The sequence below is a fragment of the Gigantopelta aegis genome, chromosome 13 (assembly GCF_016097555.1).
Source record: "Gigantopelta aegis isolate Gae_Host chromosome 13, Gae_host_genome, whole genome shotgun sequence".
In the NCBI taxonomy this organism is placed as follows: domain Eukaryota; kingdom Metazoa; phylum Mollusca; class Gastropoda; order Neomphalida; family Peltospiridae; genus Gigantopelta; species Gigantopelta aegis.
The window spans coordinates 705011-720994 of NC_054711.1; the positions used below are offsets into that span (position 1 = coordinate 705011).

Here is a 15984-nt window from a genome sequence, read left to right on the forward strand (position 1 = left end):
CACATTAAGATTTGGAAGTTTTGTAAATTGTTAAACAAAACTTACATTAGGATTTTGTAGTTTTGTAAATTGTTAAGTAAAACGTAAAACTCACATCAAGATGTGGTAGTTTTGTACACTTAAGTAAAACTCATGTCAAGATTTGGTAGTTTTGTAAATTGTTAAATAAAACTTACATTAAGATTTGGTAGTTTTGTAAATTGTTAAATAAAAAGTAAGACTCACATCAAGACTTGGTAGTTTTGTACACTGTTAAGTAAAATGTAAAAATCATGTCAAGATTTGGTAGTTTTGTATACTGTTAAGTAAAATGTAAGACTCACATCAAGACTTGGTAGTTTTGTACACTGTTAAGTAAAAAGTATGACTCACGTCAAGACTTGGTAGTTTTGTACATTGTCAAGTAAAATGTAAAACTCACATCAAGATTTGGTAGTTCTGTACACTGTTAAGTAAAATGTAAGAATTATGTCAAGATTTGGTAGTTTTGTATACTGATAAGTAAAATGTAAGACGCACGTCAAGACTTGGTGGTTTTGTACACTGTTAAGTAAAATGTAAGACTCACATCAAGATTTGGTAGTTTTGTATACTGATAAGTAAAATGTAAGACGCACGTCAAGACTTGGTGGTTTTGTACACTGTTAAGTAAAATGTAAGACTCACATCAAGATTTGGTAGTTTTGTACGCTGTTAAGTAAACTGTAAGAATCATGTCAAGATTTGGTAATTTTGTACACTGTTAAGTAAAATGTAAGAATCATGTCAAGATTTGGTAATTTTGTACACTGTTAAGTAAAATGTAAGACTCACGTCAAGATTTGGTAGCTTTGCGAACGTCAGTAGAATACTGAAGCCAAGATGAACCATCTCCTTCCAGCCGTTACCGTCCGTAAGCCACACCCCCAACACATCAAGTAGTGACATCACCTCGTCGAGAAGCTAACAAGAAAACATTGCACATTAGAGAGACTACTATTTATAATCATTATCAACAAATGCTTTCTACAGCTAAGATTACACAGTAAATACATTTTCTTGTTTGCAATGTTTCCGATTAAAATTACATCTTATTTACAATATAAGAAAATGTTGCACAAAATGACATTCACTTTCACAAGCTGTTTTCCATGTCATTTGTGAGAGTATTCCTGGTATAATGAGAATTCCTGATGTTCAAGAATGATAACAACCCATACACTTGTATCTGCATCTACCTCAAGTCTTGCACACTATTGCTGAAGATGTACATTATGACTTCTGCTTCTCAATTTCTAACACTGGTTTCCAGATTAAAGTTTGACAAGTAAAGATTGCTTCCTCATGGTTCTTACACTTCATAAAACATAAAATTCCAGGACATTTCTAAGACTTTTCCAGAACATTAAACAAAAATTCCAGGACATGAAATGTTCCATCAATAAATGTTTTTATAACAAATTGTTGTCTGAATTTAGACACGTTATGAGGACAACAAAGTACAGATGCAAAAAAAAAAACCCATCAAACACAGGGTTATTGTGTTGTATTAGAGCTTAAATCTTTGCCTACCTAGTGGTAGGCAGTAAATCCATGTTTTCACTACAGAGCTATCTCAGGCTGAGAGAGTGAACAAACCCATCTAAATGTCAATCAATGAGTAGAAAGGTGCCAGAAAGCTGAACTATTTACTCACTCGCTCACTGTATCGAACCAAGTCCTGTATGGTACAACCCAAACTATTTACTCACTCGCTCACTGTATCAGGCCAAGTCCTGTGTGGTACAACCCAAACTATTTACTCACTCGCTCACTGTATCGAACCAAGTCCTGTGTGGTACAACCCAAACTATTTACTCACTCGCTCACTGTATCGAACCAAGTCCTGTATGGTACAACCCAAACTATTTACTCACTCGCTCACTGTATCAAACCAAGTCCTGTGTGGTACAACCCAAACTATTTACTCACTCGCTCACTGTATCGAACCAAGTCCTGTGTGGTACAACCCAAACTATTTACTCACTCGCTCACTGTATCGAACCAAGTCCTGTATGGTACAACCCAAACTATTTACTCACTCGCTCACTGTATCAAACCAAGTCCTGTGTGGTACAACCCAAACTATTTACTCACTCGCTCACTGTATTGGGCCAAGTCCTGTGTGGGACAGCCTGAACTATTTACTCGCTTGCTCACTGTATCAAACCAAGTCCTGTGTGGTACAACCCAAACTATTTACTCACTCGCTCACTGTATCGGGCCAAGTCCTGTGTGGTACAACCCAAACTATTTACTCACTCGCTCACTGTATTGGGCCAAGTCCTGTGTGGGACAGCCTGAACTATTTACTCGCTTGCTCACTGTATCAAACCAAGTCCTGTATGGTACAACCCAAACTATTTACTCACTCGCTCACTGTATTGGGCCAAGTCCTGTGTGGGATAGCCCAAACTATTTACTCACTCGCTCACTGTATCGGACCAAGTCCTGTGTGGGCCACGTCCTGTGTTGGACAGCCTGAACTATTTACTCACTCGCTCACTGTATTGGGCCAAGTCCTGTGTGGGACAGCCTGAACTATTTACTCGCTCGCTCACTGTATCGAACCAAGTCCTGTATGGTACAACCAGAACTATTTACTCACTCGCTCACTGTATCGGGCCAAGTCCTGTGTGGGCCACGTCCTGGTACAGCCTGAACTATTTACTCACTCGCTCACTGTACTGGGCAAAGTCCTGTGTGGGACAGCCTGAACTATTTATTCACTCACTCACTGTACTGGGCCAAGTCCTGTGTGGGACAGCCTGAACTATTTACTCACTTGCTCACTGTACTGGGCCAAGTCCTGTGTGGTACAGCCTGAACTATTTACTCACTAGTTTATCTGTACTGCTCACTGTACTGGGCCAAGTCCTGTGTGGGACAGCCTGAACTATTTACTCACTCGCTCACTGTACTGGGCCAAGTCCTGTGTGGTACAGCCTGAACTATTTACTCACTAGTTTATCTGTACTGGGCCAAGTCCTGTGTGGGACAGCCTGAACTATTTAGTCACTCGCTCACTGTACTGGGCCAAGTCCTGTGTGGGACAGCCTGAACTATTTATTCACTCGTTCACTGTATCAGGGCAAGTCTTGCATGGTATAGCCCAAACCATTTACTCACTCGGTCACTGTATCGGGCCAAGTCCTGTGTGGGCCACGTCCTGTGTTGGACAGCCTGAACTATTTACTCACTCGCTCACTGTACTGGGCCAAGTCCTGTGTGGGACAGCCTGAACTATTTACTCACTCGCTCACTGTACTGGGCCAAGTCCTGTGTGTGACAGCCTGAACTATTTACTCACTCGCTCACTGTACTGGGCCAAGTCCTGTGTGGGACAGCCTGAACTATTTACTCACTCGCTCACTGTATTGAACCAAGTCCTGTATGGTACAACCCGAACTATTTACTCACTCGCTCACTGTATCGGGCCACGTCCTGTGTGGGACAGCCTGAACTATTTACTCACTCGCTCACTGTATTGAACCAAGTCCTGTGTGGGACAGCCTGAACTATTTACTCACTCGCTCACTGTATCAGGGCAAGTCTTGCGTGGTATAGCCCAAACTATTTACTCACTCGCTCACTGTATCAGGGCAAGTCTTGTGTGGGACAGCCAGAACTATTTACTCACTCACTCACTGTATCAGGCCAAGTCCTGTGTGGGACAGCCAGAACTATTTACTCACTCGCTCACTGTATAGAACCAAGTCCTGTGTGGTACAGCCAGAACTATTTACTCACTCGCTCACTGTATCGAAATAATTCCTGTGTGGGACAGCCCGAACTATTTACTCACTCTCTTACTGTATTGGACCAAGTCCTGTGTGGGACAGCCCGAACTATTTACTCACTCTCTTACTGTATTGGACCAAGTCCTGTGTGGGACAGACTAAACTATTTACTCACTCGCTCACTGTATTGGACCAAGTTCTGTGTGGGGCAGCCCGAACTATTTACTCACTCGCTCACTGTATCGGGCCAAGTCCTGTGTGTTACAGCCCAAACTATTTACTCACTCACTCACTGTATCGGGCCAAGTCCTGTGTGGGACAGCCCAAACTATTTACTCACTCGCTCACTGTATTTGTTGTCACATTCATGGCTGTCGTCTGTGACGAAATTCCTCAATAATCGGACGAGCTCCACGGCATTCTCCGTAAGGTGAGCTATTGGCTGTCCTAAAAACAGAGAGAAAGGAATGTTTGGTTAACAACACCCCAGCACCTTTTAAGCTATGACTATCTGGTGTCTAATCTGGTTTTCAACACTTGGTTGAGAGAAAGGAAAGGAATGTTTGTTTAACGACACCTCAGCACATTTTAATTTAGGCTAACATATGGTTATTTTGACACTTGGTCGAGAGTGAGAGAGGAAAGGAATGTTTGTGTAACGACACCTCAGCACATTTTAAACTATAGCTATTTAGTGTCTAACATATGGTTACTTTGACACTTGGTCGAGAGTGAGAGAGGAACTCACTCGCTCACTGTATCGGGCCAAGTCCTGTGTGGTAGGAAAGGAATGTTTGTTTAACGACACCTCAGCACATTTTAAACTATGGCTATTTGGTGTCTAACATATGGTTATTTTGACACTTGGTCGAGAGTGAGAGAGGAAAGGAAAGGAATGTTTGTTTAACGACACCTCAGCACATTTTAAACTATGGCTATTTGGTGTCTAACATATGGTTATTTTGACACTTGGTCAAGAGTGAGAGAGGAAAGGAAAGGAATGTTTGTTTAACGACACCTCAGCACATTTTAAACTACGGCTATTTGGTGTCTAACATATGGTTATTTTGACACTTGGTCGAGAGTGAGAGAGGAAAGGAAAGGAATGTTTGTTTAACGACACCTCAGCACATTTTAAACTATGGCTATTTGGTGTCTAACATATGGTTATTTTGACACTTGGTTGAGAGTGAGAGAGGAAAGGAAAGGAATGTTTGTTTAACAACACCTCAGCACATTTTAAACTATGGCTATTTGGTGTCTAACATATGGTTATTTTGACACTTGGTCGAGAGTGAGAGAGGAAAGGAAAGGAATGTTTGTTTAACGACACCTCAGCACATTTTAAACTATGGCTATTTGGTGTCTAACATATGGTTATTTTGACACTTGGTCGAGAGTGAGAGAGGAAAGGAAAGGAATATTTGTTTAACGACACCTCAGCACATTTTAAACTACGGCTATTTGGTGTCTAACATATGGTTATTTTAACACTTGGTCGAGAGTGAGAGAGGAAAGGAAAGGAATGTGTGTTTAACTACAGCTAAGCACATTTCAAACAACTGTTCCATCTCTAACATATTACTATTTTGATACTTGGTTGACAAAAAGACAGAGGAAACTTGCTACTACGGTATAGTCAACTTCTAGTATAAAGCAGAAAGGTATCCTTTATATGCACTTCCCCACAAACAGGACAGCACATATCGCAGCACACTGGGGACAAGACAGAATCTGCTAAGAGAATGAGCCCACCAAGGTGATTTGATCCTGTGACCCAATCACATCAGACGGGCGGTCTACTCACTGAACCAGATCTAATGATCCTGTGACCCAATCACATCAGATGGGCGGTCTACTCACTGAACCAGATCTAATGATCCTGTGACCCAATCACATCAGACGGGCGGTCTACTGACTGAACCAGATCTAATGATCCTGTGACCCAATCACATCAGACGGGCGGTCTACTGACTGAACCAGATCTAATGATCCTGTGACCCAATCACATCAGACGGGCGGTCTACTCACTGAACCAGATCTAATGATCCTGTGACCCAATCACATCAGACGGGCGGTCTTCACTGTAAACCGTACAATGGCTTCTCATGCTGTATCAAATATTCTCAATAATACAACACCAATGAAGAATGGACTTCACTGTAAACCGTACAATGGCTTCTCATGCTGTATGAGATCAAATATTCTCAATAATACTCATGGACAAAACTGTACAATGGCTTCTCATGCTGTATGAGATCAAATATTCTCAATAATACAATGAAGAATGGACTTCACTGTAAACCGTACAATGGCTTCTCATGCTGTATGAGATCAAATATTCTCAATAATACAACACCAATGAAGAATGGACTTCACTGTAAACCGTACAATGGCTTCTCATGCTGTATGAGATCAAATATTCTCAATAATACAACACCAATGAAGAATGGACTTCACTGTAAACCGTACAATGGCTTCTCATGCTGTATGAGATCAAATATTCTCAATAATACAACACCAATGAAGAATGGACTTCACTGTAAACCGTACAATGGCTTCTCATGCTGTATGAGATCAAATATTCTCAATAATACAACACCAATGAAGAATGGACTTCACTGTAAACCGTACAATGGCTTCTCATGCTGTATGAGATCAAATATTCTCAATAATATAACACCAATCAAGAACGGATTTCACTGTAAACCGTACAATGGCTTCTCATGCTGTATGAGATCAAATATTCTCAATAATACAACACCAATGAAGAATGGACTTCACTGTAAACCGTACAATGGCTTCTCATGCTGTATGAGATCAAATATTCTCAATAATACAACACCAATGAAGAATGGACTTCACTGTAAACCGTACAATGGCTTCTCATGCTGTATGAGATCAAATATTCTCAATAATACAATACCAATGAAGAATGGACTTCACTGTAAACCGTACAATGGCTTCTCATGCTGTATGAGATCAAATATTCTCAATAATATAACACCAATCACGAACGGATTTCACTGTAAACCGTACAATGGCTTCTCATGCTGTATGAGATCAAATATTCTCAATAATACAACACCAATGAAGAATGGACTTCACTGTAAACCGTACAATGGCTTCTCATGCTGTATGAGATCAAATATTCTCAATAATACAATACCAATGAAGAATGGACTTCACTGTAAACCGTACAATGGCTTCTCATGCTGTATGAGATCAAATATTCTCAATAATATAACACCAATCACGAACGGATTTCACTGTAACCGTACAATGGCTTCTCATGCTGTATGAGATCAAATATTCTCAATAATACACACCAATGAAGAAGGACTTCACTGTAAACTGTACAATGGCTTCTCATGCTGTATGAGATCAAATATTCTCAATAATACAACACCAATGAAGAATGGACTTCACTGTAAACTGTACAATGGCTTCTCATGCTGTATGAGATCAAATATTCTCAATAATACAACACCAATGAAGAATGGACTTCACTGTAAACCGTACAATGTCTTCTCATGCTGTATGAGATCAAATATTCTCAATAATACAACACCAATGAAGAATGGACTTCACTGTAAACCGTACAATGGCTTCTCATGCTGTATGAGATCAAATATTCTCAATAATACAACACCAATGAAGAATGGATGAATGAATGAATGAATGTTTAACGACACCCCAGCATGAAAAATACATCGGCTATTGGGTGTCAAACTATGGTAATGCAAATAAATAAAGTGATGATCAACATCAATATAAAAATTCAAGACTTAAACAAAAACAGTGTAAAGAACTGTGCAAAAACACAAATATCACAGAATTTTACGGATGCCGAATTTTACTAAAAACTTCAATTTTGTGCTGTATTGGCCATTCTCAAAGAGAATGTTATACCCCTGCACCACGGTGAGGTTACAGCACATGCAGGGGCCAATGAAGAATGGACTTCACTGTAAACCGTACAATGGTTTCTTATGCTGTATGAGATCAAATATTCTCTATCATACAACACCAATGAAGAACGGACTTCACTGTAAACCGTACAATGGCTTCTCATGCTGTATGAGATCAAATATTCTCTATCATACTCATATTCATAAGGAATAGCTGATTAAAAACTCACCGGCGTCTTTGATGTCGGATGTGCACGAGTGAAGCATCATTTCAAACAAGCGCCGCTTGAGTTCGTTCTTCGGTCGAATGAGGATGTGGCTCTCGCTGATGAAATCCAAGCAGGCAAACACCTGTCCTCTCACCTGAGTGAAGGTAAGTAAAACTATCATTAAAAAACACCTGTCCTCTCACCTGAGTGAAGGTAAGTAAAACTAGCATTAAAAAACACCTGTCCTCTCACCTGAGTGATGGTAAGTGCAACTATCATTAAAAAAAGACCTGCACTCTCACCTGAGTGATGGTAAGTAAAACTATCATTAAAACACACCTGTCCTCTCACCTGAGTGATGGTAAGTAAAACTATCATTAAAAAACATCTTTCCTCTCACCTGAGTGAAGGTAAGTAAAACTATCATTAAAAAACACCTGTCCTCTCACCTGAGTGAAGGTAAGTAAAACTATCATTAAAAAAACACCTGTCCTCTCACCTGAGTGATGGTAAGTGCAACTATCATTAAAAAAAGACCTGCGCTCTCACCTGAGTGATGGTAAGTAAAACTATCATTAAAACACACCTGTCCTCTCACCTGAGTGAAGGTAAGTGAAGCTATAATTAAAAAACATCTTTCCTCTCACCTGAGTGAAGGTAAGTAAAACTATCATTAAAAAACACCTGTCCTCTCACCTGAGTGAAGGTAAGTAAAACTATCATTAAAAAAACACCTGTCCTCTCACCTGAGTGAAGGTAAGTAAAACTATCATTAAAAAACACCTGTCCTCTCACCTGAGTGAAGGTAAGTAAAACTATCATTAAAAAAACACCTGTCCTCTCACCTGAGTGAAGGTAAGTAAAACTATCATTAAAAAACACCTGTCCTCTCACCTGAGTGAACGTAAGTAAAACTATCATTAAAAAAACACCTGCCCTCTCACCTGAGTGATGGTAAGTAAAACTATCATTAAAAACACACCTGTCCTCTCACCTGAGTGAAGGTAAGTAAAACTATCATTAAAAACACACCTGTCCTCTCACCTGAGTGATGGTAAGTGCAACTATCATTAAAAAAAGACCTGCGCTCTCACCTGAGTGATGGTAAGTAAAACTATCATTAAAACACACCTGTCCTCTCACCTGAGTGATGGTAAGTAAAACTATCATTAAAACACACCTGTCCTCTCACCTGAGTGAAGGTAAGTGAAGCTATAATTAAAAAACATCTTTCCTCTCACCTGAGTGAAGGTAAGTAAAACTATCATTAAAAAACACCTGTCCTCTCACCCGAGTGAAGGTAAGTGAAAATATCATTAAAAAACACCTGTCCTCTCACCCGAGTGAAGGTAAGTAAAACTATCATTAAAAAGCACCTGTCCTCTCACCCGAGTGAAGGTAAGTAAAACTATCATTAAAAACACACCTGCCCTCTCACCTGAGTGAAGGTAAGTAAAACTATCATTAAAAAAACACCTGTCCTCTCACCTGAGTGAAGGTAAGTAAAACTATCATTAAAAAACACCTGCCCTCTCACCTGAGTGAAGGTAAGTAAAACTATCATTAAAAACAAACCTGCCCTCTCACCTGAGTGAAGGTAAGTTAAACTATCATTAAAAAAACACCTGCCCTCTCACCTGAGTGATGGTAAGTAAAACTATCATTAAAAACACACCTGTCCTCTCACCTGAGTGATGGTAAGTAAAACTATCATTAAAAAACCCAGTTGGTGTTCAAAAACTGGGGTCGGTCTCTGTAACAGTAAAGATTAAGCCTTCACCTTCCAGGCTTGTCTGTCGGAGCCCTCCGTGCCCTTCCACTAACCCTGGTGATAGTAAAACATAAGCCTTTAAGTTGGTGTTTAAAAACTGGGGTCTGTAACAGTAAAGATTAAACCTTCACCTTCCAGGCTTGTCTGTCGGAGCCCTCCGTTCCCTTCCACGCGATTGTGACCAGCGCGACCAGCAGGTTCTCACACAGCTCCTCGCTCAGCTCTGTGTGCTCCGTCAAGCCCGAGACGGACGCCCGCACGCCGATGTTCTCCAGTGCCTGTTTCAACGTTTCCGTCTGAGCGGCCGACAGTCTGCGGGCCCTGAGCGTGGGCGAGTCACTGCGGTCGCTGGTGTTTGCAGGGATCGGCGACGACCTCCTGTGACCTGACTGCGGACTACTCACATCCTCGGTGCTCGTGCTGGTGCTGCGACTCATCGACCGCGACCGGTCTTCGTCTGAGCTGGGCAGCAGATCATCACGCTGCGCTTGGATGAACAACGGTGTGTTCGACGAAAGTCCCGTCCCCAATGATGAAGTCATCGAGCAGTTGTTGTTGTTGGCATTGTTTGCAATGTCTAAATCTGTCGGCCGCGTCGCGCCGCCACTAGGGGCTGTTGGCGGTTCACACGAGATGCACATTTCCTTCTCTCCAGTATTTTCTCTGACCTCGACTAATGGGTTTAGTGTCTGGCCATTCAGCGTTAGACAGTTGTCGGTGACTTCAACGCCAGAGTTCATCGATTCCGCATTCACAGTGAGCGGTCCTTGAACTAACAAACGTACAATGGTTTCATGCCAGCACAGCTGTTTGGCAAAGGCCTTGGCAGCTCCCAGTTTTGATACGAGAATTTGTAGTAGCTGAAATAACATAAAATCGTGTTATGTTGTAAAATCACATAAAAAGAAAAATCACATACAATATGTTACTTTATCTCCTCTGATTTAGTACCAAAATAATCATGTGGTAAAGACTTTCACAGCTCCCAGTTTTGATACAAGAATCTGTAATAATTATAACAAAATGCATTTGCATTTTTACATTGTAATAGACAAAAATACCATGATTTACTATGTATTTTCATTTGATCCGATTTAGTGCCAAGCATAAAGGTTAACTTTAAACTAAAATTTGGGCTATAAGGTTTAAATCTATTTTACTCTAAATTATACCTCAATAACGAGTAAAAAGAGTTATTCCTACTTTGCTTTCACATAAGTCCAATAAAGCGTCTTACAAAATAACTTTTCTAAATGTTACAAACTTTATTCGAAACCATGGATGCAATACATGTTGTGTTGTTTGATAGTGCATAGTGAAATCAAACATCTTTTCTTCTTTTTTTTATGACCAGCTCAAAATAACCATAGATTTGAAATTAAAGATTAAATAAACTTAAAACCAGACAAAAACTGTTTCTTCAAGTTGTAGTCAAGTATGTGAATTAAGGTTATTTCACTTCAATAAACAATGTCCAGTATGTTTATTTCACAGTATATTAAAGGTTATTTCACTTCTATAAACAAACAGTATGTCCATAAACAATGTCCAGTATTTAAAGGTTATTTCACTTCAAGAAACAATGTCCAGTGTTAAAAGGTTATTTCACTTCTACAAACAATGTCCAGTATTATAAGGTTATTCCATTTCTATAAACAATTTCCAGTATTAAAAGGTTATTTCACTTCTATAAACAATGTCCAGTATTAAAAGGTTATTTCACTTCTATAAACAATGTCCAGTATTATAAGGTTATTCCATTTCAATAAACAATGTCCAGTATTTAAAGGTTATTTCACTTCTATAAACAATGTCCAGTATTAAAAGTTTATTTCACTTCTATAAACAATGTCCAGTATTAAAAGTTTATTTCACTTCAATAAACAATGTCCAGTATTATAAGGTTATTTCACTTCTATAAACAATGTCCAGTATTAAAAGGTTATTTCACTTCTATAAACAATGTCCAGTATTAAAAGTTTATTTCACTTCAATAAACAATGTCCAGTATTTAAAGGTTATTTCACTTCTACAAACAATGTCCAGTATTATAAGGTTATTTCACTTCTATAAACAATGTCCAGTATTAAAAGTTTATTTCACTTCTATAAACAATGTCCAGTATTAAAAGGTTATTTCACTTCAATAAACAATGTCCAGTATTATAAGGTTATTTCACTTCTATAAACAATGTCCAGTATTAAAAGGTTATTTCACTTCTATAAACAATGTCCAGTATTAAAAGTTTATTTCACTTCAATAAACAATGTCCAGTATTTAAAGGTTATTTCACTTCTATAAACAATGTCCAGTATTATAAGGTTATTTCACTTCTATAAACAATGTCCAGTATTAAAAGTTTATTTCACTTCAATAAACAATGTCCAGTATTATAAGGTTATTTCACTTCTATAAACAATGTCCAGTATTATAAGGTTATTTCACTTCTATAAACAATATTGAAAATCCTGCACTGAATTGCTTTTTATGGCTCCAATGAAAAAGTACCATTGAATGAACTCCCTTGAATGGTGAATGCTTGTTGTGTGATTTTTCCATGACAAGCTTATGTAGTGATGTACAGAAAATTACCAAGAATGAACAGAATTGATTTTTGAGTAGCATTAAAATCTGGAATTACACAAAACTATGGAGGATTTTACCGTGCTTGGGGAAATGGTTCAAGCTGGTTTAAAAGCTGATAGAACCATTGAAGGCAATCAGTCGTGTGACCAATCTGACCTCAAGCCGTAGTTCTGTTGCTGTGCTACACCCCGCCCCTTGGCTACTAAAACAAACTGATAAACTGTCTAATATCATCACTGACAGGGAACATGCATGGACAACTCACATTTTGGCTTGCTTCAAATTTTAGTATTCTCACCAACAGCAGAATAAGCATAGACAATTCACCTGTCGGCTTGCTTCAAGGTTTAATATTCTCACCAACAGCAGAATAAGCATAGACAATTCACCTGTCAGCTTGCTTCAAGGTTTAATATTCTCACCAACAGCAGAATAAACATAAACAACTCACCTGTCGGCTTGCTTCCAGTTTAACATCAAAACCACCATTGTGAAACAGGGTCAAAATGGCTAGAACCGCACTGTATGTCTGGGCTGTTTCTACAAAATAAAGAGCTAAGTTATGAATTAGGATCACAATCAGTTCAAAAGAGGTCAGTGTTGAGGGACAGATCTCTTTGTAAGACTACACGAGGGACAGATCTCTTTGTAAGACTACACGAGGGACAGATCGACAGACAAAACAAAGTCTGGAAACCTACACGAGGGACAGATCGACAGATGAAACAAAGTCTGGAAAGCTACACGAGGGACAGATCGACAGATGAAACAAAGTCTGGAAACCTACACGAGGGACAGATCGATAGACGATACAAAGTCTGGAAACCTACACGAGGGACAGATCAACAGACAGACAAACAGAAGGATGGCAAAAAAAACTATAGTCCTCTCTGGTTGGATTTGTAGGAGACTAAACATGTAACCCCAATGTTCATCAACCAAGGTTTATCAACTGAACGTACCGGTGTAAGACACTTGGTCGATTAATTGTTTAACTACAGTGTTCATCAATCAAGGTTTATCAACTGAACGTACCGGTGTAAGACACTTGGTCAATTAATCGTTTAACCACAATGTTCATCAATCAAGGTTTATCAACTGAACGTACCGGTGTAAGACACTTGGTCAATTAATGGTTTAACCACAATGTTCATCAATCAAGGTTTATCAACTGAACATACCGGTGTAAGACACTTGATCGATTAATCGTTTAACCACAATGTTCAATAATCAAGGTTTATCAACTGAACATAGCAGTGTAAGACACTTGGTCGATTAATCGTTTAACCATAATGTTCACCAAACAAGGTTTATCAACTGAACATACCGGTGTAAGACACTTGGTCGATTAATCGTTTAACCACAATGTTCACCAATCAAGGTTTATCAACTGAACATACCGGTGTAAGACACTTGGTCGATTAATCGTTTAACCACAATGTTCACCAATCAAGGTTTATCAACTGAACATACCAGTGTAAGACACTTGGTCGATTAATCAATTAATCACAATGTTCATCAACCAAGGTTTATCAACTGAACGTACCGGTGTAAGACACTTGATCAATTAATCGTTTAACCACAATGTTCATCAACCAAGGTTTATCAACTGAACGTACCGGTGTAAGACACTTGGTCAATTAATCGTTTAACCACAATGTTCATCAACCAAGGTTTATCAACTGAACGTACCGGTGTAAGACACCTGGTTGATTAATTGTTTAACCACTCCCACAGACAGCTGGTAGCCCTGCATCAGACAGACCAGACCGTAATGCCCGACATCAAGCAGACGTAGTCGGTTTTTACTCTTCTCATACACCCGGTCCGTCTTGAGAAGACGATGTAGAACCTACAAGAGATTAAATCAATTAGTTGTAATCTCATCTCACAATAATACAAAACCTACAAGAGAGATTAAATCAATTAGTCGTCATCTGGTAATTCTGACATCTAGTCTTAGAGAGGAAACAATTAGTAGCGAGGGATCTTTTATAAGCACCATATACCAGGGACAGGATAGCATATACCATGGTTTTTGATATACCAGTCATTGCCCCTGGCTGGAAGACATAGCTCAATGGGCCCACAGATGGGGATTGATTCATCATGCGAGTGCTTTACCACTGGGCTACATCCCACCCCAACAGACAGATTGAGGCAAAACCTCCGGTACTAAAAGGAAGAAGAAGAAGAAAGTCAAACCTTGATGATTTTCTCGTAGAAGCCGACCGTGTAGTTGCTGTAGGTGAGCAGGACGTACAGCAGCTCAGACATGTGAGGCTCAAGCAGCAGCAGATAGAGCTGGTCGTACTTGTTGTGTCTCTCCAGCAGGGACAGCAGCAGGTCAAGGATCTCACAGATCTACAAGAGAGAGAACACGATCCAATGAGGCTCACACAGCTGCAGGTCGAGAATCTCACAGATCTACAAGAGAGAGAACACGATCCAATGAGGCTCACACTGCAGCAGGTCGAGAATCTCACAGATCTACAAGAGAGAGAACACGATACAATGAGGCTCACACAGCAGCTTGTCGAGAATCTCACAGATCTACAAGAGAGAGAACACGATCCAATGAGGCTCACACAGCTGCAGGTCGAGAATCTCACAGATCTACAAGAGAGAGAACACGATCCAATGAGGCTCACACTGCAGCAGGTCGAGAATCTCACAGATCTACAAGAGAGAGAACACGATCCAATGAGGCTCACACAGCTGCAGGTCGAGAATCTCACAGATCTACAAGAGAGAGAACACGATACAATGAGGCTCACACAGCTGCAGGTCGAGAATCTCACAGATCTACAAGAGAGAGAACACGATACAATGAGGCTCACACAGCTGCAGGTCGAGAATCTCACAGATCTACAAGAGAGAGAACACGATACAATGAGGCTCACACAGCAGCAGGTCGAGAATCTCACAGATCTACAAGAGAGAGAACACGATACAATGAGGCTCACACAGCAGCTTGTCGAGAATCTCACAGATCTACAAGAGAGAGAACACGATACAATGAGACTCACACAGCTGCAGGTCGAGAATCTCACAGATCTACAAGAGAGAGAACACGATCCAATGAGGCTCACACAGCAGCTTGTCGAGAATCTCACAGATCTACAAGAGAGAGAACACGATACAATGAGACTCACACAGCTGCAGGTCGAGAATCTCACAGATCTACAAGAGAGAGAACACGATACAATGAGGCTCACACAGCAGCTTGTCGAGAATCTCACAGATCTACAAGAGAGAGAACACGATACAATGAGGCTCACACAGCAGCTTGTCGAGAATCTCACAGATCTACAAGAGAGAAAACACGATCCAATGAGGCTCACACAGCAGCTTGTCGAGAATCTCACAGATCTACAAGAGAGAGAACACGATACAATGAGACTCACACAGCTGCAGGTCGAGAATCTCACAGATCTACAAGAGAGAGAACACGATACAATGAGGCTCACACAGCAGCTTGTCGAGAATCTCACAGATCTACAAGAGAGAGAACACGATACAATGAGGCTCACACAGCAGCTTGTCGAGAATCTCACAGATCTACAAGAGAGAGAACACGATACAATGAGGCTCACACAGCTGCAGGTCGAGAATCTCACAGATCTACAAGAGAGAGAACACGATACAATGAGGCTCACACACAGCTGAGAGAGAACAGGAGGCTCACACAGCAGCTTGTCGAGAATCTCACAGATCTACAAGAGAGAGAACACGATACAATGAGGCTC

The 15984-nt window shown here is 40.1% G+C and overlaps 1 protein-coding gene across 1 annotated transcript in view; it reads right to left on the reverse strand.

The window, feature by feature from the left end:
- Window positions 1–15984, reverse strand: part of LOC121387573 (neurobeachin-like protein 1) — a 151212-nt gene that overhangs the window by 62054 nt on the left and 73174 nt on the right. The window contains exons 24-30 of the mRNA XM_041518732.1: window positions 14441–14599; window positions 13928–14087; window positions 12687–12775; window positions 9781–10509; window positions 7900–8032; window positions 4099–4205; window positions 814–942 (exon numbers count right to left, since the gene is read on the reverse strand). Coding sequence (XP_041374666.1) covers window positions 814–942; window positions 4099–4205; window positions 7900–8032; window positions 9781–10509; window positions 12687–12775; window positions 13928–14087; window positions 14441–14599 — 1506 coding nt within the window. The remainder of the gene's footprint in view (window positions 1–813; window positions 943–4098; window positions 4206–7899; window positions 8033–9780; window positions 10510–12686; window positions 12776–13927; window positions 14088–14440; window positions 14600–15984) is intronic.